This window comes from Leucopleurus acutus, assembly GCF_964270905.1.
Source record: "Leucopleurus acutus genome assembly, chromosome: 3".
In the NCBI taxonomy this organism is placed as follows: domain Eukaryota; kingdom Metazoa; phylum Chordata; class Mammalia; order Artiodactyla; family Delphinidae; genus Leucopleurus; species Leucopleurus acutus.
This window is the reverse complement of record NC_139145.1, coordinates 19763689-19787696: the sequence shown is the minus strand read 5'-3', so window position 1 is coordinate 19787696 and position 24008 is coordinate 19763689. Positions and strand designations below refer to the sequence as shown.

At 54.8% G+C, this 24008-nt stretch overlaps 1 protein-coding gene across 2 annotated transcripts; it reads left to right on the top strand.

Moving 5' to 3' along the window:
- The first annotated feature begins 4645 nt into the window (after positions 1-4645).
- On the top strand, positions 4646-15170 carry FGFR4 (fibroblast growth factor receptor 4). Of its 2 annotated transcripts, none has more exons than XM_082835389.1 (18): positions 4646-4737; positions 7084-7227; positions 7928-8191; positions 8279-8359; positions 8480-8646; positions 9197-9320; positions 9853-10043; positions 10174-10312; positions 10667-10860; positions 10969-11114; positions 11201-11322; positions 12836-12946; positions 13034-13224; positions 13598-13720; positions 13807-13877; positions 14098-14235; positions 14512-14617; positions 14716-15170. In XM_082835389.1, exons 2-18 carry the CDS (start codon positions 7137-7139, stop codon positions 14860-14862), a joined length of 2406 nt encoding a protein of 801 aa, XP_082691515.1. In that variant the 5' UTR covers positions 4646-4737; positions 7084-7136; the 3' UTR covers positions 14863-15170. The 2 variants fall into 2 exon arrangements, with proteins under 2 accessions (XP_082691515.1, XP_082691514.1); XM_082835388.1 differs by lacking the exon at positions 4646-4737 and adding an exon at positions 6350-6503.
- Positions 15171-24008: the final 8838 nt, after the last annotated feature.

Genomic DNA, 24008 nt, shown 5'->3' with positions numbered 1-24008 from the left:
AATGAAACTGAGGCTTAATGTTAAGTGACTTATCCAAGGTCACAAAGGTTTCAGCATTCAAACCCTCATCTGTCTGGCTCTAACACCCAGCCTTTCACCACTCAGTTTCTCTCAGTGTCACCTCCATTTTGCAAGCCACGCCAGACCTCCCCAGAGCCTGTGGGAGAAACCAGAAGAGAAAAGGGTTGGAAAAAATGGCAAAGTAATAATAACTGTCAATTCTGAGTAGCAACTGTATGCTATTACCCTGTGTGCTTTTTCTATGTTTTAAAACGTCCTCAAAATAAAAATTGTTTTAAAAGAAAGAAATGAAGGAAAGAAGCAGAAAGCGCAGGACTGGGTCAGAGGCTGGGGCCAGGCCTGTGCTGGAGTGGGGCCTGGTCAGGGGCTCAGGGCAGCCCTTCTGCACAAGAGCCCCAGTGTTCACTGGGCCCGGCTGCCATCCAAGAACAACAAGGTCGGCACCAGGCAGTGTCTACCCCCTCCCCACGACTCTGCTCCCAGGCAGGTGGGAGGTAGGGCCTGGCCTCAGGAGTCCCTCCTGGCCCAGCCTTGCAATCCAAGATTCCAGAGCCTGCCAACCCCTGCCTTGTGCCTGGTACTTCATAAGTGCCCCATCAATACTTGGCCAAATGGGCAGAGGGAGCAACACCCAGACCTATCACCCATAAACACACTCACCTTCAGGTGAATCTCCACCTTTCTGGGCCACAGTTAAGGATGGGGGCAGAAAGTAGGCTGATGTGTTAGCACCAACCAGCCCAGCTCTGCGGAGAGTCACCCTGAGCTCTCCCTCCCCTTTTTGTTCCCAAAAGAGTAGGGTTCAAGTCTCACTTCCATTGTTCACTTGCTATGTGACTTAGGGCAAGTCATTCCATCTGCCTGAGCTTCTGTTTTCTCACCAGCAAAAGGGAGCTAAGGATTCCTACCCCCATTTGGCTTGAGGGAAGGATCAAAGATACAATGAATGGATAACACCTAGCCTAGCCTGTTTCCTGGCATACAGTGGGAACTCAGCCAAGGTGAGGACTTCTTCCTTACTTCCTGTTCTGGTGAAACCCATTCTCTTAATTCATTCATTTCCTCCAAAACCCCTGAGGAAAAAGAAGTAAGGGGACTTCCCTGGTGGCGCAGTGGTTAAGAATCCGCCTGCCAATGCAGGGGACACGGTTTGAGCCTTGGTCCGGGAAGATCCCACATGCTGCAGAGCGAGTAAACCCGTGTGCCACAACTATTGAGCCTGCGTTCTAGAGCCCACGAGGCACAACTACTGAAGCCTGTGCACCTAGAGCCTGTGCTCCACAAGAAGTGAAGCCACCACAATGAGAAGCCCGCACACTGCAACAAAGAGTAGCCCCCACTTGTCACAACTAGAGAAAGCCTGTGCACAGCAACAAAGACCCAACACAGCCAAAAATAAATTAATTAATTTAAAAAAAGAGGAAGTAGGGGTGAGCCCAATTTTCTGGATAAAGAAACTGAGGCAGAGACAGTTAAAGACAGGATCACAGGACAGGATCACAGGATGGCAGGCTGCTGGGCCTCTGTTAGGAGTGTGGTGTGTGTGTGTGTGTGTGTGTGTGTGTGTGCTTGAAAGTCTTTGAGAGAGATTGCAAATGTAACTGGTGATAGATTGTTTGCAAGAGAGTGAGACCATGAAGGCAAGACAGGTTTGGATGTTTCTCCCAGACCCCCTCCGCATGTCTCCTTCTGTTCTCTGTTTACTTATCTATCTTTCCCCATTACAATGTCAGCCCCTTTATCCCGGAGACTTAGAACAGTGTATGCCGTATAATGAACCTTCAATAAACGTTTGGTAAATGAGTGAATGAATGAATGAACGACCTTGTGAGAGATGGTCAGACCCTGCAGAGGGTCAGAGTGAGAGGTTGTGTGTTTGGGAGGGGGGCTGGACAAATGTGTGCAGATGTGGGGGGTAGGGGCAGGATTGTCAGTCTGAAGGACTTGGGCATCTCAGGGGACAGAGATTGCACAACTTGGACTATGGAAGCCTTATTTTGCTTTTGGCTCAGGTAAACCTGGGAAGTGCCTGGAAGCTGAATGAAAGCTATGTGGCAGCTCACCCCACCCCACCAATAACCACATTCACTGAGGAGCCAGCAGAGGACCAGCGGTGGGGAGCTGAGTCTCTCCAGGAGTCCGGGAGGTCTGGTGAGGCCCTCTCTGGGCAGGAGGCTCCCACTTGCTGGGCATACCCAGTGCCAGGAGCCTCATCTTTCCAGGGTGCTCCAGTAAGGAAGGAGGGGAATCAGGACGTTTTTAAAAGATAACAAACTATTTTCTTGGAACTCTGCTCAGTATTCTGTAATAATCTAAATGGGAAAAAAATTTGAAAAAGAATCGATACATGTATATGTATAACTGAGTCACTTTGCTGTACACTTGAAACTAACACAACTTTGTTAATTAACTATGTTCCAATATAAAGTAAAAATAAATAAAATAAAATAAAAAATTGGGCTTCCCTGGTGGCGCAGTGGTTGAGAGTCCGCCTACCGATGCAGGGGACATGGGTTCATGCCCTAGTCCGGGAAGATCCCACATGCCGCGGAGCGGCTGGGCCCGTGAGCCATGGCCTCTGAGCCTGCGCGTCCAGAGTCTATGCTCCGCAACAGGAGAGGCCACAACAGTGAAAGGTCCGCGTACCGCAAAAAAATAAATAAATTAAATAAATAAATAAATAAAATAAAATAAAAAATAAAAAGATAACCAACTATTTTCTGATTTATCTTTGGGAGGAGACCATTCTTTTGTTTGAGAAGGAAAAGGAAAAATATAACTTTAATGGGCCTTTTAGTTATGCAAAGGAAAAGCCTCTATCTTATTGAGAGTAAGGGCAGAGATGGCTAGACTTCTCCGCATAACAGAGGAAAAGGAAGCTGCTTCCCCTAGGGCAGTGTCTCCACCAGCCAGAGCACTGACCAGGAGGCGTGCAAGAGACCCCAGTTGAAGGGTTTCCTTTCTCCTCCAGAAGCCTTCAGAGGAGCACGGGGCTTGGACTTAATGTGAGGGTTGGGTAGAGGTCAAGGGTCGGCTAACCTAGGACATGCTCAGCAGAGCTGTGGGTGCAGGTGAGACAGACCTGAGCCTAGAGGAGCGTGGTAGAGCTATTCCGGGTGCACCTATTGTGTACCAGGCACTTGAGATATAATGGTATGGCCTGCAGGCAGTTCCTGCCTTCTATTTACAGAATTAACTGTTTAGTTACAATTTTGGAACATGTGATGAGGAATTAACAAGTCCTAAATAATCACAGCTAACATTACAAAGCAAGTGCTGTATGTCAGGTAGTGTTCTAAAGGCTTACACATAAGAACATATCTACTTTATTTTTCTTTTTATTGAGGTATAGTTGCTATACAATCGAATATATATATATATGCCACATCTTTTTTATCCATTCATCTGTTGATGGACGATGCTTAGGTTGCTTCCATATCTTGGCATTTGTAAATAATGCTGCTATGAACATTGGGGTGCATGTACCTTTTCAAATTAGTATTTTCATTTTTTTCCATATACACCCAGGAGTAGAATTGCTGGGTCATATGGTAGTTCTATTTTTAGTTTTTTGAGAAATCTCCATACTGTTTTCCACAGTGGCTGCACCAATTTACATTCTCACCAACAGTGTGTGAGGGAAACATGTCTACTTTTTGCAACCACTTCTTGAGGATGATACTATCATTATACCTGTTTTACGGATGAGAAAACGAAGACACGGGGATGGAGTAACTTGACAAGGCCACGTGTGATGGTGCTGAGATTTGAGTCCTGCAATTAGTGATCTGAATCACTTCACTCTCTGCTTCTTTCCCCATGCTCACAGGAGAGAAGACGTGTAAGAGGAACTGGCAAGTTAAGAGGGCTTCTCTGGGGACATGAGCTGAGACCTAAGAATGAGGTGGAACTATCCAGACCTAGAGCGGAAAGCTCATCCCAGGAAGTGGAACCACATGTGCAAGGCCCAGAGGTAGGGTGGGAGCAAGGAAGAAGTGAATGAAGGCTTCATCTGGAGGCGTGGGTGGGGCCAGGTCATGCTAAGAATCTCTATAGGAAACTATTGGGAAGTTTTAAAGAGATGGTTGTGGTCGGTACAGCCAGATTTGTATTTTAAATATCACTCTGAAGGTTGTGAGGAGAACGGATGGGGGTGGGGGCAGAGGGGGTGGTCTGTATGACGATTGCGCAGAAGACAGAGGAGCCAGGTTAAGCCAAGGTCTGTGGAGGTGGCAGCTCTGGACTGCTGGGTCTTGTTCCCTGGGAGGTGAAAATCAGGGGATGGAGCGATGGACTAGAACTTGGAAGCCAGGCCTGGGTGGGGCAAAAGAGGCGGAGTCTGAAGGGGTGTGCCCAGCCGCGATTGGGCTGGCCTCCTAGGGTGCTCGGCGCATTTGGGTTTGAGGAGTGGCCTCCAGGTGAGCGAGACGCTGTGCCACCCGCTGTCAGGAGCTGGTCTAGGCCAGGCGGGACCAGAGATGGGCGGGGCGCTGGGCCTTTGCAGGTCAAGCAGCTGTCAGGATAGAGCTGGTCCAGGAGGGGCGGGGCCCGAAGTAGGTGAAACCCGAGGTGGGCGGGGCGTTGCACGCCGCTGTCGCGGGTGCTTTCCTGTCTCTCTGGCCGGGGGCTGAGCAGCTCCAGAGCGGAGTCTTCGGTCTCCCTGGGCGCGGGGGTAGGGGCTGGCGGGAGCTGGGACCGGGGCCACGGAGGACCCAGGTGAGTCGGAACTTTGTGCCGGGAGCGGGGCCATCTAGAGGTTCGAGGTGAGCTGGGACCCTGTGCAGGCCCAGGCCGCGCTCCCAGCCGCCAGGAGGCGAGCGGCGGCGGGGCTCCGGGAGCTGACCCCTCCCAGCACTGGGAACCTGGGCGTCCGCTCGGCGAGGGGGTGAAGGGGACGGTAAATCAGTAACCCGCAGCGCACACAAGGGCCTTTTGTCCCGCTCCGTCCAAAGAGCACCCTGGCCGCGGAGCTGGTTACTCATTGCCCACCGGGGTGGGGGCGGGCCAGCTGTCCCTGCAGCTCCCTTCAGGACCCGCTGACAGGCACTTCCCCTCAAGGTGGCCGGGTAGGGGTGGAGGAGGAACAGCGCGCTGGTCCCTCTGCTGCTGGACCGTGTGCGCGCCCCGAATAGAGATGAGCAAGTTGAGGCTCCGAGAGGTGCAGTCATTTGCCCAGGCTCCCCAAGCGCTTGAGTGCGAGAGGCTGGAGAACACAGGACTCCTTGATGCCAGAGTCAGGCCCTTCGACCCCACGTGCAGGGCAGTCAGTCGGTCAGCTGCGGGCAGGTGACCCGACTAAGGTTCTGAGGTCAGGGTAGCCTGGGGGTGGGAATAAAATCCCTGGGCCTCTCACTCCACTCCCAACCCAGAGAACTGCCTCCCTGCAGAGCAGAGCAGAGTGAGGGGATTTCACAGAGACGGGGCAATGGAAAACCGGGGGTGGGCACAGAGACAGTGGCATCTGAACCAGCTGGAGAAGTGGGGACAGAGAGGTATGGGCAAGAGAGAAGACATGCCCGGTTTGGAAAGCCAATGGCTTCCCAGTGCTGAAGAAGCTGACTGTGCAGCCAATGAGATTGACAAAGGCAGGGAGGGAGGCCTTGGATGCTGGATAAACAGTGTGGACTGGATCCTGCTGCACACAGGCAGCCATTAAGGGCTTGTAAGCTGGTGGGTGTTGGGGGGTGGGGGGCGGAACATGGAAGACTTGTAATTTTTAAAACACTGCTGGAGAACCCAGGGAGACGTTTGCAAAGGCCCAAGCTAGAGATGACCATAGCGTGCTCTGGGTTCAGGCAGGGAAGGTGAGATGGACTAGAGGGGGATTGGACAGGTTGTGCTCCAGCTGTAGGGGCAACCCAGGGAAGAAGCAGTTCAAAGGGGGAGATAATGGCTTTGGCCAGGACAGGCTAAGTGTCCCCTGCCTCAGAACCAGAGCTGGACAGGGGGGCAGTGGCTGAGGAGAGAGTGTGCAGTGGAATTCCCGGGCAAGGTGGATCCAGAGACACCAGTGCCACCTGACTGTTACCCAGCCCCAGGTGACAGCCAGTAAGCCCCTGGGACTACACTAGTCACCCTCTTCCCCTGCCAGCTGAGGCTCAGTTTTGAGTGTTCCTTTCAGAGGATGGAGACATCGTTGGTGGCATTTGGAGGAGGGTAACTAGATGGGGTGGGAGTGTACATCACACCTGACAGGAACAGCACCCGCAGCGGAGGTGACTGGCCGAGAGCTGAACAAGGGTGACAGTCATGGGGACGGGGAAGGGGAAGAAAACATTCCAACATTCTGTGTGCCCAGCCCTACATACATTCTCTTTTCTCCTCAAAGCAGTCCTGTGAGGACAGCAGCCCAGAGAAGGACAGGGACTTGCAAGTTGGTAAGAGTCAGGATTTGAAGTTGACTCTGTCAGACACTGGAGTCTACATTCTTTACAAGAGCTTGTGTGCCTCTGACGGAGCTGTGGGGACACAAAAAAACAGAGGTAACCCCAGAATGCAATTCTGGTTCAGAATGAGGAAGAGCTTTTGCTTGCCATAGAATGTACTGCCTTGTTAGTAGTGAGCACCCTGCCACTGCAGGTATCCAAAGCTGGTCATGGAAATGTCAGCAATGCTGTAAGGAGTGGGGGTCGGATCAGATAACATCCAGATGCTGAAGTTTGGCCTTGTATTATATTTCAGATTTTTTTCAGTAATAAATTCATTTATTCAGCAAAAAATAAATTATGTGTGCTGAGAGAGAGCAGAATACGTGTCTCCATTCTCTGCTTCCTTCCAAGGAAAGAATCCCAAGCCTGCCCTTTTTGTGAACTTGTGCCGGGGTCTCAGCAGGACCCAAAGAGAGCAGGAAGCCCAGCCCCAGCTCCGCACCACACAACCTACTGTGGGGAGGCCTTGGGCTCTGACAACAGCAGAGCTGGTTCTAGTCTCTGCCCTGACGCTGCCTAGCAGGGGCTTGAACAAGTCAGCATTTCTTGTCTCAGTTTCCTCATCTGCAAGATAGCGGCGTAGCGCCAACAAAGGTGCACGTCTAGCAGGAGTTCTTCGCCCTTTCTGTTTCAGGAAGGCAGTCAGTGGGAGGCCCAGCCTGGGTCCCTGCGAGCAGCAAGAAGGAGATGCGGCTGCTGTTGGCCCTGTTGGGGGTCCTGCTGGGGGCACCTGGGGCTCCAGCTTTGTCCCTTGAGGCCTCTGAGGAAGCGGAGCTGGGTATGGCCTCTAAGATGGGAGAGGGTGGCAGGGGTGGGAAGAGTGGGCATCAGGAGGGGGCTGCTGGCTGAGCAAGGCTGGAGAGGATCCTGGCCCAGGCTCTGAGGAGGTGGCAGCAGGGCAGGACCAACCACTGAGACTCAGTGTCTGGCTCCCAGCAAGCATCCACCTATCTCTGTGTCCACAAGAGAGACTGGACTTGCAGGGTGCAGGGCCCTGAGGTGGGCCGCAGAGCTGGTGGTGAGCCCCTTGGCTGTGTGTGTGTGTGTGTGTGTGTGTGTGTGTGTGTGTGTGTGTGTGTGTGTGTGTGTGTGTGTGTGTGTTCTGTGCACTGGGTGTGTGGCTTGGGAGGCCCAGCCAGCATGTGTGGTGTATGCACTGTGAGTGTGATATGCCCCAGAGGTGTAGGCGTGTGCCCTACATGTGGCACCTGTAGCATGTGCCTGTGTGTGTATGTGTTTCTTGGGACAGTGGCATGTCCTGTCCAGCATGTGTGCCATGCACCATGTGTGTGATATGCACCAGAGGCATGGCATTTGCCCTGCACATACCGTCTGTGGTTGTGCATGTGGTTGTGTGTATGTGGAAGAGCAGCGGTGTCCAGCATGTGTCGAGGGGTTGCTCCTGCCATGAGTGTGCAGCATGTTCTCTGTATGCAGGGGGCTGACTCAGCTCACTGACCTCTGCCCTCGGCCCACAGAGCCCTGCCTGGCCCCCAGCCCAGAGCAGCAAGAGCAGGAGCTGACTGTGGCGCTTGGGCAGCCTGTGCGGTTATGCTGTGGGTGGGCTGAGCGCAGTGGCCACTGGTACAAGGAGGGCAGTCGCCTGGCACCTGCTGGCCGGGTACGAGGCTGGAGAGGCCGCTTGGAGATCGCCAGCTTCCTACCCGAAGACGCTGGCCGATACCTCTGCCTGACACGAGGCTCCATGCTTGTCTTGCACAATGTCACCTTGGTTGTGGATGGTAAGGGGGTCTGGCAGTGGCTAAGGGGTCCCTGGGGAGAGAAACTCTGTCCTGGGCCTCAAATGCCTCCCTCTGTCCCTGACATAGACTCCATGACCTCCAGCAATGGTGATGAGGACCCCAAGACCCACAGAGGCCCCTCGAATGAGCACATTTACCCCCAGCAAGGTCAGTGTGACTCCTCAAGGACTCATTCCCCTGTCTTCCAGCTGGTCACTGAGACGAGATCTGTGTGTAAACAGGTGGTCCTCCTGAGGGCACTGAGTTCTCCCTTCCCCTCCCCGCCAGCACCCTACTGGACACACCCCCAGCGCATGGAGAAGAAACTGCATGCAGTGCCTGCCGGGAACACCATCAAGTTCCGCTGTCCAGCTGCAGGCAACCCCATGCCCACCATCCGCTGGCTCAAGGATGGACAGGACTTCCATGGGGAGCATCGCATTGGAGGCATTCGGGTGAGTCTCCGGGTTCCCCCACTGGTCCCCTCAAGTCAAACCCACAGTTCTTTCTCTACTGAGAAAGGCAGCTGCAGGGCCCCAGAAGGAGCACTAGACTGTGGACTTGGACAGCTCTGGTTCAAGTTCCCACTCTGCCACTCTCTGGCAAGTGACTTAACCTCTCGACCTTAGCAACTCCATGTGTAAAGTGGGAAGGGTCACTGACCAGCAGGTATTAATATGTTTTAGCAGCTCATTCTCATAAGACCCTACAGGGTCAGTTCCAGGCTGTAGTCTCAGAGGAAGCTGAGACTCAGAGAGGGCAAAAACTGGTTCAAGGGGGCACAGCTCAGAAGAAGTAGAGCTAAAACTCAAGGACTCGAGCTCACAGCTCAGATACTTCTTGGGGCCTTCTCCTTTGTTCCAAGGTCCCTAGCCTTGGCGTGGCCTCCCCAGGGCCTAGAGAGCTTGAGAAGACCCCCGCGGGCAGAATATAGCCTCCTCATGCTCTGGTCCCCTGGATGGGCATGGTTCGGTGGCCCCTCATGGACACTTCTCCTGCTCCCAGCTGCGCCACCAGCACTGGAGCCTGGTGATGGAAAGCGTGGTGCCCTCGGACCGTGGCACATACACCTGCCTTGTGGAGAACTCTTTGGGCAGCATCCGCTACAGCTATCTGCTGGACGTGCTGGGTGAGCGGGCGGGCGGGCGGGCGGGCAAGGCGGTGTCAGGGTGGGAGCCCTGACCCAGCCCTCAGGTGGGACCCAGTCTGGCAGGCAAGATGGACTTTTAGATGACTCACTCAAGCTACTCAAATTATCCAGGTGGGTCCAAGAGAAGCACAGGGGATAATGTGGGCTTGGAGGAGCAGGGTTGGGCTGAGGAGAAACATGGGAAAGACATCCAGGCAGAGGGCACAGGCTGAGTAAAGGCCCTAGGCATAAAGAACACAATGCATTTGTGGGGACGTGTATGCCTAGAGTGTGGCATTTAAGCAGAGAGCCAGGCCTGGAGGGTTTTTGAGTGCTAGGCTGAGAAGTTGTCCTTGACCCCAAAGGCAATGGGGAGCCATGGAAGGTTTAAACAGTGTAAGAAGGGGATGAACGAGGTCTGAGCTGAGTATCAGGAAGGTCCCTCCCTTGAGCTGGGGGGGAGGCTGGAGGCAGGTGACCAGGGTGCTTCTGTGGGTGCCTGGTCAGGGCTGACGGCCCGGCCCCGCCCCAGAGCGGTCCCCGCACCGGCCCATCCTGCAGGCGGGGCTCCCAGCCAACACCACAGCTGTAGTGGGCAGCGACGTGGAGCTGCTCTGCAAGGTGTACAGCGACGCCCAGCCCCACATCCAGTGGCTGAAGCACATTGTCATCAACGGCAGCAGCTTCGGTGCCGATGGCTTCCCCTATGTGCAAGTCTTAAAGGTCCAGTCCCTGCCAGCACCTGACTCTACCATTCTCCCACGGGTGGTAGGGAGTGGTCCCCAGCTCCCTTCCTGGCCGCAGTGTGGCCCCAGGCCCTTCTGTGACCCCTGAATGTGTCCCCCTTCCCCAGACAGCAGACATCAATAGCTCGGAGGTGGAGGTCCTATACCTTCGGAATGTGTCTGCTGAGGATGCAGGCGAGTACACCTGCCTGGCGGGCAATTCCATCGGCCTTTCCTACCAGTCAGCCTGGCTCACGGTGCTGACAGGTGAGCTCCTGAGGGGGCCAGGAGAGGCTGCGGGATTCTGCTGTGGTTCCACAGTGGGCTGTGACCTGTTGGGTAGATAGTCTTCCTTGGCCTGTGGGGTCTGGATTTGGGATGTGGTGTGTGGATTTCTGTGTTTGATTCTGCTTGTAGCAGTCCCTCTATGCGTGTCCACATGTGACTGTCCGTGTGACTCTCTGGGGTGTTGGTATGAGGGATGGGGTGTAAATGCAGTTTCCTTGGTGTGTGTCCCTATGTATGTTGGGAGCTATGAGGGCCTCAGTTAGAGGAATGGGGCCAGCCATCTGATCACTGACTGGTCAGTTTCTGTCTGTCTGTATGTCTCCCTGTGGGCAGAGGAGGATCTCATGTGGTCGGCAACAGCGCCTGAGGCCAGGTACACAGACATCATCCTGTACACATCAGGCTCTCTGGCTTTGATGGTGCTCCTGCTTCTGGCCGGGCTGTATCGCAGGCAGGTGCTCCTCGGCCGGCACCCCCGGCAGCCTGCCACTGTGCAGAAATTGTCCCGCTTCCCTCTGGCCCGACAGGTACCAACCATGCTGTCCCCCACCTCTGTGTCCCCGTCGTGAGGCTCTGGGCCTGCTTTCCTGCCTCAGCTGGGCTTCAGCAGACAGACCAAGTCTCTCACTTTGCAGTTCTCCCTGGAGTCAGGCTCCTCAGCCAAGTCAAGCTCGTCCCTGGTGCGGGGTGTCCGTCTCTCCTCCAGCGGCCCCCCCTTGCTTGCGGGCCTCGTGAATCTAGACCTACCTCTCGACCCACTGTGGGAGTTCCCCCGGGACAGGTATGCGGTGCTGAGTGACGGTGGGGATCAGACTCTGGGCAGGAATGATGCCCTGACGGCTGAGGCCTCATCTCTCTCATCTCCAGGCTGGTCCTGGGAAAGCCCCTGGGCGAGGGCTGCTTCGGGCAGGTGGTGTGTGCAGAGGCCTTTGGTATGGACCCCATCCGGCCTGACCAAGCCAGCACTGTGGCCGTCAAGATGCTTAAGGGTGAGTGTGGCAGCCTGGGGGAGATCCAGTGGCCTTGGGAGTAACAGACGGGGCTCTCAGTGCTAGCGGGTGCGCACTGAGGGCCAAGAGAGGCCACCCAATCCCACCCGAGGGCCTGGGGCCCAACTCTGCTACTGACCCTGGCAAGTCATTTCTGAGCTTCAGTTTCCTTACGTGTCACGTGGAGTAAATAATAGTCCCTGCCTCCCAGCCCAAGGTTTGTGGGAAGTGCCTGGTGCCTAAAGTCTTAACCACTGGGATGATGATGACTACAAGGGTTTAGGGTGATGGGTTTGATACCCCGTGTCAGCCTTGGCCTCAAATAACCTTGTCAGCCTTGAAGGCCTCCACCTCATTCCCCCACGATTCCCCCACAAATTGCACCCTCAGCCTCCCCCGGGCCCTGTCGCCCTGTGTTCACCACTGTCTCAGAGAACAGCCCAGGCAGCAATCCCAAGGGGCTCAGAGCATACCTGGGACCCACCATCGGGGCCTCTTGCTGCTGTTCCCCAGCCCCCTCTTCAAGAGCAGCCCAAACCGCTGTTCTGCTCCCCCCGGCCCCTCCTCTCTGCACAGCTGGGGCCACCTGGCACTTTCTGGGAGGCAGGGATTGAGAAATGTGCATTGTGAGGTCTGGTGGGGAGGGTATGTCATTGGCCCAGGGCCACAGGTCAGCCCCAGGGGCTCAGACCCTGGTCCTTAGCCTTCTCAAAAGAAGCTGGAGCAGTGTCTTCCTGGCCTCCCCGTCTGCAACCCACTGGCAGCTCCCTGAATTCCCAGGCCAGATGGACGCCAGGCCTTGGTCAGACAGACCTCAAGTCTCCAGCCCACTTCCCGCCCCCAGGAATTCTCACCCCATTCAGGAAGTAACACCAAGCCCTCCAGACAGAGCTTCCTTCCTGTTCAGAGCTCTTCCCTCTCTCTCCTGTTTCCTGGTCCCACTCACTGGCAGGCCTACCACTTTTTTTTTTTTTTAATTAATTAATTTATTTATTTATTTTTGGCTGTGTTGGGTCTTCGTTTCTGTGCGAGGCCTCTCTCCAGTTGCGGCAAGCGGGGGCCACTGTTCATCGCAGTGCACGGGCCTCTCACTGTCGCGGCCTCTCCCGTTGCGGAGCACAGGCTCCAGACGCGCAGGCTCAGTAGTTGTGGCTCACGGGCTTCGTTGCTTCGCGGCATGTGGGATCTTCCCAGACCAGAGCTCAAACCTGTGTCCCCTGCGTTGGGAGGCAGATTCCCAACCACTGCGCCACCAGGGAAGCCCAGGCCTACCACTTTTAGATCCTTGATCTTGTTGCATCCTTGCAACTGCTATGAGAGTAGGGCATGATCCATTGTCCCGTTTCATACAAGATAATCCTGAGGTTCAGAGAGGTTAAGAGATTGTTTCAAGGCCACACAGCCTAGCAGGAATTCAGGCCCAGACCTTCCTGACTCATGAGTCCAGGGCTCCGTGTCCTGTCCCCAACCCAAAGTCTCGCTTATGTAGTCACCCTGGCTGTCATCCTTACAGACAATGCCTCCGACAAGGATTTGGCAGACCTGGTCTCTGAGATGGAGGTGATGAAGCTGATTGGCCGACACAAGAACATTATCAACCTGCTGGGTGTCTGCACCCAGGAAGGTGGGGTGGGGCAGGGCTAGGGACGGGGACGGTTGGGATGCAGAGCCACAGCCTCAGTAGCTTCCCTGTCCCCCCTCGCCTCTGTAGGGCCCCTGTATGTGATTGTGGAGTGTGCCGCCAAGGGAAACCTGCGGGAGTTCCTGCGGGCCCGCCGCCCCCCAGGCCCTGACCTCAGCCCTGACGGGCCTCGGAGCAGCGAGGGGCCACTCTCCTTCCCTGCCCTGGTCTCCTGCGCCTACCAGGTGGCCCGGGGCATGCAGTACCTGGAGTCGCGGAAGGTACAGGCAGCGGGCAGCACTCTGGACCACTCCAACTGCCCCATCCCCACACTTTCATGCCCTGCATTAAATGCCCCAACTTCTCCCTCCCCTTTTTCATTAGCCTGTGTCCCTCAGTCCTTCTGTACGCAGTTGAAACTGCATATCCCCATTCCTTCCTCACATACTCCCTACCACACAGGTAGGAAGAGGCAGTGCAGGAGAGAGGGTGTGGGCCCTGAAGTTAGTTGGCTTAGGTTTCCTCTCTGTGACTCTTGACTTCCTCTTCTGTAAAATGGGTGGATGATCCCTACCCCGAGGGTTACTGTGAGGTCCTGTGTGCCCAGCTTCCTGCTCTGTCCTCATAAACCCAAGACCCCTGCCCTGCCCCCAGTGCATCCACCGGGATCTGGCTGCCCGCAACGTGCTGGTGACCGAGGACAATGTGATGAAGATCGCTGACTTTGGGCTGGCCCGCGGCATCCACCACATTGACTACTACAAGAAAACTAGCAACGTAAGGGAGGCAGGGCAGAACTCAGTAGGGGCGGGGCACTGGGACCTGTGGGACTTAGCAGCAATGTGCCCTCTTCTCCCCTCCAGGGCCGCCTGCCTGTCAAGTGGATGGCACCTGAGGCCTTGTTTGACAGAGTCTACACACACCAGAGTGACGTGTGGGTCCTAGAAGCTGGGGCCCGGGGTGTCTGCAGGCGATCACAGAAAGGGCAAAGCTCTTGCCCAGGGTCGCACAGCCCTGGGACCTGAATGGGACTAGACTCTAAAAGAAACCCTAATCCTGACCCCCATGGTGGATCATAGCTGTGGGGTCCCCCATCCTAGTCCCAGGGGTAGGGAGTGAAGCTGTGCCCTGCTGAGCCTGGGTTCTGCCTCCAGGTGGTCATTTGGGATCCTGCTGTGGGAGATCTTTACCCTCGGGGGCTCCCCATACCCTGGCATCCCAGTGGAGGAGCTGTTCTCGCTGCTACGAGAGGGGCATCGGATGGACCGGCCCCCACACTGCCCCCCAGAGCTGTGAGGCCTCACCCCACTCTCCCCCACTTTCCAGTCCTTACCCTCTGCCCTGACCTTGACCTCAGGGCCTGGCCATAGAGAGTGGTTAGCACTAACACTGTCACCACCTCCTCCTCAGCCCAGCAGGGAGGTCCTGGCCTGGTACCCTTCCACTGAATGGCCTCACTTACCCCACATCAAACCTTACCCCTTCCTCACACCCCCCACCCAGGGCCATGAGGTCCCCGCTCACCCAGGCCTGAGGCTCCTTCTGACCCTCCCCCACACTTCTCCCAGGTACGGGCTGATGCGTGAGTGCTGGCACGCAGCACCCTCTCAGAGGCCCACTTTCAAGCAGCTGGTAGAGGCACTGGACAAAGTCCTGCTGGCCGTCTCTGAGGAGGTACTGTGCCCCTATTGTCCCATGACCCCCCTGTGCCCACTGCCCTCTGGGCCTTGTCCCACCTGACCACCAGGGCTGACCAGCACTGTTCCCCATAGTACCTCGACCTCCGCCTAACCTTTGGACCCTACTCCCCTGCTGGCGGGGACGCCAGCAGCACCTGCTCCTCCAGCGACTCTGTCTTCAGCCACGATCCCCTGCCCCTGGGGCCCAGCCCCTTCTCCTTCCCTGGGGTGCAGACATGAGAGCGGCACAAAGTTGTATGGGCAGGCCGGCCATCAGCCTTGGGCCTCCTGGCTGAGCTGCAAGCTGGTGGTGCTTGACCTTGGCACCCCCAGGCCCTGACCTAAAGGTACTGTCCCAGATCTCTGGTTCTGCTTTGGGGAAGTCTGTCTTTGGTCCTGGGGTCCCCAGTTGAGACTCCTGCTCTGGCCTCTGAGTCTCAAGCCAGAGTTCAGCCCCAGTCCCAAGGCCTTGCCCTTGCCTTGGAGTCATGGCCCCAGTGTTCTAATGGCTTGTTAAGGTTCGGCTTGGCCTCCTGGGCCTGGGCACTCGGTCCTTGTTCCGGGGCTTTGGTTGGTCCTGGCTGTAGGGCTGTCCTAAATCTCCCCACTTCCCTACACCAAGAAAGGTCTTGGGCCTCTGAACCCCATGTCCCCAGGCCTCCCCTGCCTCCCCTCTGCTGCTTATCCCAGCATCTCGGCGGAAGGAGCACTGGCCCCTTTGCTAGCTGAGAGGCTGGAAGCCTGCCAAAACACAGAAGCAAATGGCCTTTTATAAATTATTTTTTTTTGCAATAAACAACTGTGTGCCTGCCTGGTATCTTCCCTGCAGCGGGTGGAGGGGGAACAGGGTGGAGAGATCCCCGAGCTGGGAGTTTTGCCTGGGTGACACAGACTGAGAGCTCCATGCCCAGCCCTGGGTTTACATCCACCTCCAGCTGCGTCAGGGTGGACCCAGGAGCCTGTGTGAACCTCTGTCTTAGTCTGTCTGTCTTACCAGCACCATCTTGTATATGTGAGAGTGTGAACGAGTGCTAACGGGCAGCGGAGTCCACACGGCACCATCCACTTTGCGGGACTCCTGTACCCTCTGCATATGCGTATGTGTGTGCGTACCCTGGGACTGTCCCCAAGGGAGCTGGCAGCACCCCTCCCCCATCTGCTCAGCATTAACCAAGCTGACCGTTAACACAGCGTGAAAGCCTGAAACTCAGCTTCGAGGCTGCTGCCCGCTCCCACGCTCTGCGGCTCAGGCTGGGGGCTTGTGGGGGCTGTGCCCGCCCCGCCCCACCCTGGCCAGTCTCCCAGGCAACAGCTGGTTGCCGCCTGGCTGGGCTGCAGCTGTCTCTGCCTGCCTGGTCCTTGCCTGGGGAGGCCATCATGGCCCTGTTCTCAAACACCCTCTGGGGGGTGGAGGGATCAGCTTCCCAGGGCTCTGAGCCTGGAACCTTCTCCAGCCCCATCCCAGTGGTTACTGCTGCTCTTCAGCCCCTGAATCACAAGGAAGAGGTACCAGACCCAGTGCCTGGTGTTCTGTTCTGCCCTGCCCTGCTGGAACAGGGGTGCCCATCCAGGACACATCATTTGTGGAAGCTGCCTGGATTGCCCCCATGGCCTCTCAGCGGGTGGTGGCTGAAAGTACATACAGGGTCAGAAGGGACTGGATATAAGGATTTGGGACAGGGGCCATCCTGGAAGACTGAGCAGCAGCTCATGGCCATGCTTCTCTTCCTACTCCAGGTCTCCTGACACACCCATTGTGCCCTCTTTGCTTCACCGTGTCCCAAATTGAACTACTCATTTTCCCCCCAAAACTGTACCTCCTCCAGGACGCTCCATCTCAGAGGAAGCACCAGGCCTAAACCCAGGGAGTCATCCCTGACCACTTCCTTTCCTTTAAGAGCCCTGTTCCCTAATGGATGGAGAGAACACTGGACTTGGAGCCAGGAAGTTCAAAGCCTGCCACTTCCAGTGTCCCAAGGCCAGTGCTCTCACTTCTTTGATTGTCACTTTCTTTGCCTATATGAATGGGGTGCTCCTGCCTTGCCTACCTCCCAGGGCTTAGGGTTTAGGATGAAATAGGTCTTGGATGAGCACATGTTTAGGGAAGGACGCCCTGAAGAGTTCACATGGGTCATGCCAAGTGTTTCGCTAAGAACAGGTGCTTGGGGCTTACCTGGTGATGCAGTGGTTAAGAATCCGCCTGCCAATGCAGGGGACATGGGTCTGAGCCCTGGCCCGGGAAGATCCCACATGCCGCGGAGCAGCTAAGCCCGTGCGCCACAACTACTGAAGACCGTGTGCCTAAAGCCCATGCTCTGCAACAAGAGAAGCCACCGCAATGAGAAGCCCGTGCACTGCAACGGAGACCCAACACAGCCAAAAATAATTAATTAATTAATTAATTAATTAATTTTAAAAAACCAAACAGGTGCTTGGCCTTTGCGGCGGCCCTGAATGTCCCCCTCCCCGCGCAAGGTCTCCTCCATCCCCTTCCCTCCCATTCCCTTGCGGGTGGCTCTACAGGCAGCTTCCAAAAGCAGCTCTTGGCTTATGCTCCCCCTGCACTCAAGAACCCCCTCTGGCTCCCTGGAGTCCCCCAAACTTTCTGACTGAGCCCCAGTCCCCACTGGGGTCACTGGCCAGTGACTGTGTTCTTCACCAGCCTAGCCCATCACAGGAGAGGCAGATCCCTCACTGCCTGCCTGGGGAGGAAAAGGGTTGGGAGGCTAGAGCAGTGTGTAAGGACAAGAGGGTGACAAATGAGAACCCCCACTTTCCACTTTCCCACTGTGAGCCCACTGCTGTGCCAGGCTCAGCCACCCACCACTCTCCCTCACCACAGCCTCGCCAGATAAAGATTTGTATCCCCAATTTAATGGTAGAGAAACAGGATGTGATGGGCACAGGGTCACAAGGGTTAGGGTCTAAGGAAGGAGATGAGTTGATCTCCCAACCCCAGGTTCCCGGCAGGTCCTGTATACATGGGAGATTCATCAGAGTGACAGGAGCAGCTGCCGCCTGGTAGATCCTGGGGTCCAAGAGGGGCTCAGCTGCCCACCCTGTGCCCCCTCCCTGCTAGCATCCCTGGCAGGCACGTGCTTACTGGGGCCTTTCCACATTCCTCACAGCCCATGTCAGAATGAGACAGATGCTACTAATTCCCCTGTGCAAGCTTTGCTGCTCCATCTCCCCTCCCCCAGGCCTGCTCTGGGCATCATGGCAGCATGTGGAGCCTGACCCCCTTGGTCTGCCTGGGTTCTGAGCAGCTTCCTAGCTAGTGTCACCCGCCTCAGGAGCCTTTCCGAAAAGCACTGGGTCACCTCCGGACTCTACCACTTGCTGGCTGCTTGTGTCACTCAAGGCTCTGGTGGGAGCAACAGATAGACAGCCACTCAGATGTCAGAAGCCAGAGCCAAGGGGCAAGAGGCTGCTGGGAGGGAAGCAGCGCCTGGGAGGGAGGGGCAAGCTGGCCACAGTGTGTGTGTGTTGCTGTGACTGAAGTTACCCTCTCTGAGCCTGAAACACAGGAATGACAACATGCCTTGAGGAGTGGTTGTAAATGTTCAGTCAAAAATGGCTGTTGCATGGGGATTAGGAGGGAATGGCCCCCAGGCCTGGGTTGCCATGATCTCATGCCCTTTTCATGGTAGCACTTCCCAGGAAGGCATTCTTGTCCCCATTGCCCAGATGAGGACACTGAGGCTCAGGAGGAAGTGACTGGCCCAAGGTTACATGGGGGCAAATGGGAGAGTTGGTGCTTGGGACCAGGTGCCTATCCCACTGCGAGGATCATTCCCAGAGCCCTGGTGGCCCAGCCATTCTGAGGACCAGGAGAAGCTCTGGATTTCCATGAAGAAGAGGATACCTGTTGATGGAATATTCATGCACACTGGTGGATGGTCATTCGTGACACCCAAGCACAGAGTTGCTTGGTCCAGCACTTTGCGCTCCAGCCCTATGGCCTCCATCCCTGCCACCTCAGGGGCCTCACATGGGCTGTTCCTTCTGGGGGACACTCCTCTTCACCCCCTCACCTGGCTAAGCCCCACGTGCCCTTTAGATCTCACTTAAACCTCATTTCTGGGGTCAGCCTCCCAAGGGCCCCTTCCAAGTTGGGCGCCCCCTTCATGCTGAGCCCTCCTATTCAGAGGCTCTCATTGCTATAGAGAAGGATGCCCACAAGAGTCTCCTCCCCACAAAGTGTGATCCCCAGGAAGCAACCACTGTTTTGGTAGTTTTTTTTGTTTTTGTGTTTTTAAAATAAATTTATTTACTTTATTTATTTTTGCCCACGTTGGGTCTTCGTTGCTGTGCACGGGCTTTCTCTAGTTGTGGCAAGCGGGGGCTACTCTTTGTTGCGGTGCCCAGGATTCCCATTGCAGTGGCTTCTCTTGTTGGGAGCACGGGCTCTAGGCGTGCGGGCTTCAGTAGTTGTGGTACGCAGGCTCAGTAGTGGTGCACAGACTTAGTTGCTCCGCAGCATGTCGGATCTGCCCGGACCAGGCCTCGAACCTGTGTCCCCTGCATTGACAGGCGATTCTTAACCACTGAACCACCAGGGAAGCCCGCTTTGGTAGTTTTTTAATCAGTAGTTCTAAAATTTTAGCATGTATCAGAATTACCTGGAGGGGTTGGATTGCTGGGTCCCACCCCAGAATTTTGTATTTGGTAGGTTTGAGGTAAAGCCTGGAAATCTGCATTTCTAGCAAGTTCCCAGGGGATGCAGATGCTGGGCTGGGGCCACACTTTGAGAACCACTTTTTTTTTTTTTTTTCGGTACACGGGCCTCTCACTGCTGTGGCCTCTCCCGTTGCGGAGCACAGGCTCCGGACGCGCAGGCTCAGCGGCCATGGCTCATGGGCCCAGCCGCTCCGCGACATGTGGGATCCTCCCAGACCAGGGCACGAACCCGTGTCCCCTGCATCGGCAGGCGGACTCTCAACCACTGCGCCACCAGGGAAGCCCTGAGAACCACTTTTTAAAGAGGCATTCCGTGTTCATGGTTTAAATAATTGAAACAAAAACATCAATGGCACAAAAAGTTTTCAATGAAAAACTACCCCCTTGTACCTACTCTCTCTCTCTCTCTCTCTCTCTCTCTCTCTCTCTCTCTCTCTCTCTCTCTCTCTCTCTGCTCCCCAGGGAAAACTGCCCCCATTTTCCAAGTCGTCTTGCATTGCCCCCCTTCCCCTGCCCATGTTCATGTAGCCCTTGATCCAGGTTAGCGGTTACTGTCCTTGCCCTCCCAACTCCCACTCAGGGCAGCACCAGGCAGAAGTGAGGCAAAGTAAAGAGTTGAACAAAGGGAGGGATGGAGGAGACCCACTCTCAGGTACAGACACACTCAGGTGTGCGCTGCCACTGCCCGCCCCTTCCCACACTCCGGAACCCTAACTGGGAGCCCCCCTCCTACCCTGCCACCTGCTGTTGGATTTAGCCTAATCCCAGAGTATGTGTGTGAGGCAGCTGCAGCTCTCTCTGGGGGGAGAGGGCCCCCCTCCAGAGGAAATCTCCTTTTATTCTCTTGCTACCGAAATCTGACCTTCATCGGCACCTGGCCCCCAAGGCTGGGGCCTGTCCGCAAGAAGTGGCTAAGGAGATGGCGTGAAATTGCCAACAGCTGAACTCACCCTGCCTCTCCCTACTTCCTCTCCTACCCAGTCGCAGCTCACATGCCACAGCACCAGCCCCTTCCAGGCCCCCTAGTGCCAACCTCATGTTCTTGTGCTGGTACTTGGGGCCCAGCCTGACCTGGCCCTACTGATCGCACCCGCTGACCCTGCGGCATATGGCTGTGGGTTTCTCGCAGCTTTTGAACCTCCAGACCATCCTTGTTCCCCTCAGGGCTTGGCTCAGCTATCACCTCCTCCAGGAAGCCCACGCTAATCTCACAGCACTGCCTAGGCATTCTGCCTCTATGCACAACTGGAATGACCCATTTATGGCTCTCTCTGTCTCACTCAGGGCAGGGGCCTCATGGGCTCCCCCTTTAAGTCAGGTCCAGTGCAGGGCAGGCCCACAAAGTTTTCTCAAACGACTGAATGACCTGGTAAGGGCGATGATAAGGCTCCTGGTCAGGGAGGTCCTTTCCTTTAACAGCTGAGACCCCTAGGAAATCAGGTCCCAGGAGAGGAGGGTTGGCTCAAAAGGCTGAGATGGCCAGACCCATATTGGACAGCACAGCTCTACAACCTTGTAAAAGGGGTAGCCCTTGGATCCTGGGGGACTGAGATTATTGTAATTGCTGGGGGACCCACTGCATGTGCTGAGGAAGGCTTCACCTCACATAGCTGAGCTTCTGCCTCTATGGTGTGGCCCCTTCCAAGCCACCCCCTGAAGGCAGACAGGCTAGAAATAAATGATGGATAACATGGAATTCTCTAGAGCAGCACTGTTCAGGAGAACCGTCTGCAGTGATGGAAATATCCTCTATCTGTGCTGTCCAATATGGTAACCACTGGCCATGCATGGCTATTGAGCACTTGAAATGTGGCTTGTGTGACTGAGGGATTATTTTATTGTAATTAATTTAAATATAAGTTTAAGGAGCTGTGTATTGACAGGACAGCTCTAGAGCCTTCACAAAGGGGCTCTAAGTGTTCTGATGGGGAATTTGCTCTGCGTTACACTACTGAGGGGAAAATTCAAGATGAAGCAGCACATGCGTGTCCCTGTGAAACATGTACCTGCAGTTGTAGGGATGCAATCGCTTGGGAAGGGTGGGCAGGTGGTCACCATGCCTGCTTCTGGGGAGGGAAACTAGGTGGCTGGGGTCAAGGAGGGAGGAGACCTTTGTTTCTTTTGATTTTTGTACCTGATACGTGTATTATTTATCTACAAAAATTGAAATTTGAAATTTTTTTGAAAAAAAAAAGAGGTAATTCCCTGGCAGTCCTGTGGTTAGGATTCTGTGCTTTCACTGCTGTGGGCCCAGTTTCGATCCCTGGTTGGGGAACTAAGATCCTGCAAGTTGCACGGCGTAGCCAAAAAAATAAATTAATTAAAAGAAAAGAAAAGAAAAAATACCAGAGAAGAAAAGTATCCCCTCTGAGTACACACCAGTTTCCAAGGCTGCCTGGCCCAAACCTCAGGCTGCCCCAGAGCCAGTTTCAGAGTTTCCAGGGCCCAGCACCCTCCTACACAGCCACACTCTCCTCCTGCCACTTCACACACCAGCCCAGGCTGAACCCAGGCCCACGGGACGAAGCCTGAACTGACCCCTGCCCACTCCCCAAACTCCTCGCATACCCCTCCCCCATCGATTCTCCACCTCCAGTGACCTTCTTTCTGTTTTTCCACCACCCCAAGTTCATGAGAATCTCCGGGCCTTTTACTTGCGGATCTCTGCTTGGAATGCTAGTCCACTGGTGTTTCTGGCTAGCTGTCAGAACAAAGGTCATCAGGACTTCCCTGGTGGTCCAGTGGTAAAGAATCCGCCTTCCAATGCAGGGGACGCGGGTTTGATCCCTGGTCAGGAAACTAAGATCTCACATGCCATGGGGCAACTAAGCCTGCTCACCACAACTACTGAGCTCTTGAGCCTCAACTGGAGAGCCTGTGTGCCACAGCTACAGAGCCCACATGCCCTGGAGCCTGTGCACTACAGCTAAAGAAGAGAAAACCTGCATGCCACAACTAGAGAGTAGCCTGCATGCCTCAACGAAGAGCTTGCACACCGCAACGAAATATTCCACATGCCTCATCGAAGATCCTGCGTGCCGCAACTAAGACCCGACACAGCCAAAAATAAATAAATAATAAACAATTTTTTTTTAAAAAGTCAAACACAGAAAAGTGATATAGGGCTTCCCTGGTGGCGCAGTGGTTGAGAATCCGCCTGCCAATGCAGGGGACACGGGTTCGAGCCCTGGTCCGGGAAGATCCCACATGCTGCAGAGCAACTAAGCCTGTGCACCACAACTACGGAGCCTGCGCTCTAGAGCCTGAGAGCCACAACTACTGAGCCCGCGTGCCGCAGCTACTGAAGCTTGCGTGCCTAGAGCTCGTGCTTCGCAACAAGAGAAGCCACCGCAGTGAGAAGCCCGTACACTGCAACGAAGAGTAGCCCGGTTCGCCTCAACCAGAGGAAGCCCACATGCAGCAACAAAGACCCAATGTAGCCAAAAATAAATAAAATAAAAATAAATATTTTTAAAAGTGATATAAATTATTAAAGAAAAAAAGAATGAAAGTCATCTCCTAAGAGTGGACTCTCCTGACCGCTCTGGCCAAAGTAACCCCCACCCCGTTATTCCATATTTTAGCCCCTTGTTTGTCTTCTTCTGTAATTATCTTATTTGCTCACTCTTTACTGGTTGCCACCTCACTAGAAGGCGGGCTCTGAGAAGCCGAGGGACTGTCCCATTCACAGTTGTACCTGAATGTCGACAACGGGGCCTGGCGCATGGTAAGTGCTCCCTAAATGTTCACAGAATGAATACGTGTTGAATGAATTTCTCAGATTCAAAATTTAAATTCCAGGCTGGTGAGCTGATCTCAAAGAGGCTTCCCAGCCCCTTTAGGAGCTAAGACAGTGCCCCCCAAAATACACACATAGTCTTGGACCACAGTGATGAGCCCTACAGTGTCCACCGAGGGATGGTCGACCCTCCTCTCACCCTCTGATGTGGGGCTGGGAACCCCAAGAGGGCTCAGGACCATCACTGCCCTTACAGCACCTAGGCGCCTACAGGGTGTCTGCCTATAAGCCAGCATTCTCCCACACTGTGTCAGGACAGCATGGGGCACCTAAGAAGGGCCTACAAATCCACAAGGAAAAGACACCTCAAAATACTACAGGGACTTCCCAGGTGGTCCAGAGGTTAAGACTCTGTGCTTCCACTGACCGGGTTCGATCCCTGGTCAGAGAACTAAGATCCCAGCAGCTGCACGGTGTGGCCAAAAATTAAAAAAAATTTTATGGTGAGGGTATGATGAGGTGATTGAATGACAAGGAAATCAGAGGTTAGCAAGCTTATGAAGAGACCCTGAAACTCAAGAATTATGCAAGAGATGCTCTCCTTTTTCACTTATCAGACTGGTAAAAGTTAGCAAGCTAGAGAATGCCAGGTGTTGACAGGGATATGGGGGGCCCACCTGGACTGTGGGTGCAGCTATCCCAGAGCCACCTGGGAGCTTTCAGCTAATTATATAAACGAATGTTCTATGATCTAGCAATTTTTCCCTGAATATATACCACCCCCTTTCCCAAATCCTCACACGGGACCACATGGGGAAGTTTGGAGGAGGGGTTGGAGGCAATCTGGAGTCCATCACTGGGAGATGGATGGACTACATGTGCAGAAGACCCAGTGGATGCGCAGCCATGTGAAGGGACCTCAGAAGCCTAGTGCTGAGTGGAAAGGGTAAGAAATGTAGTGAGCTCA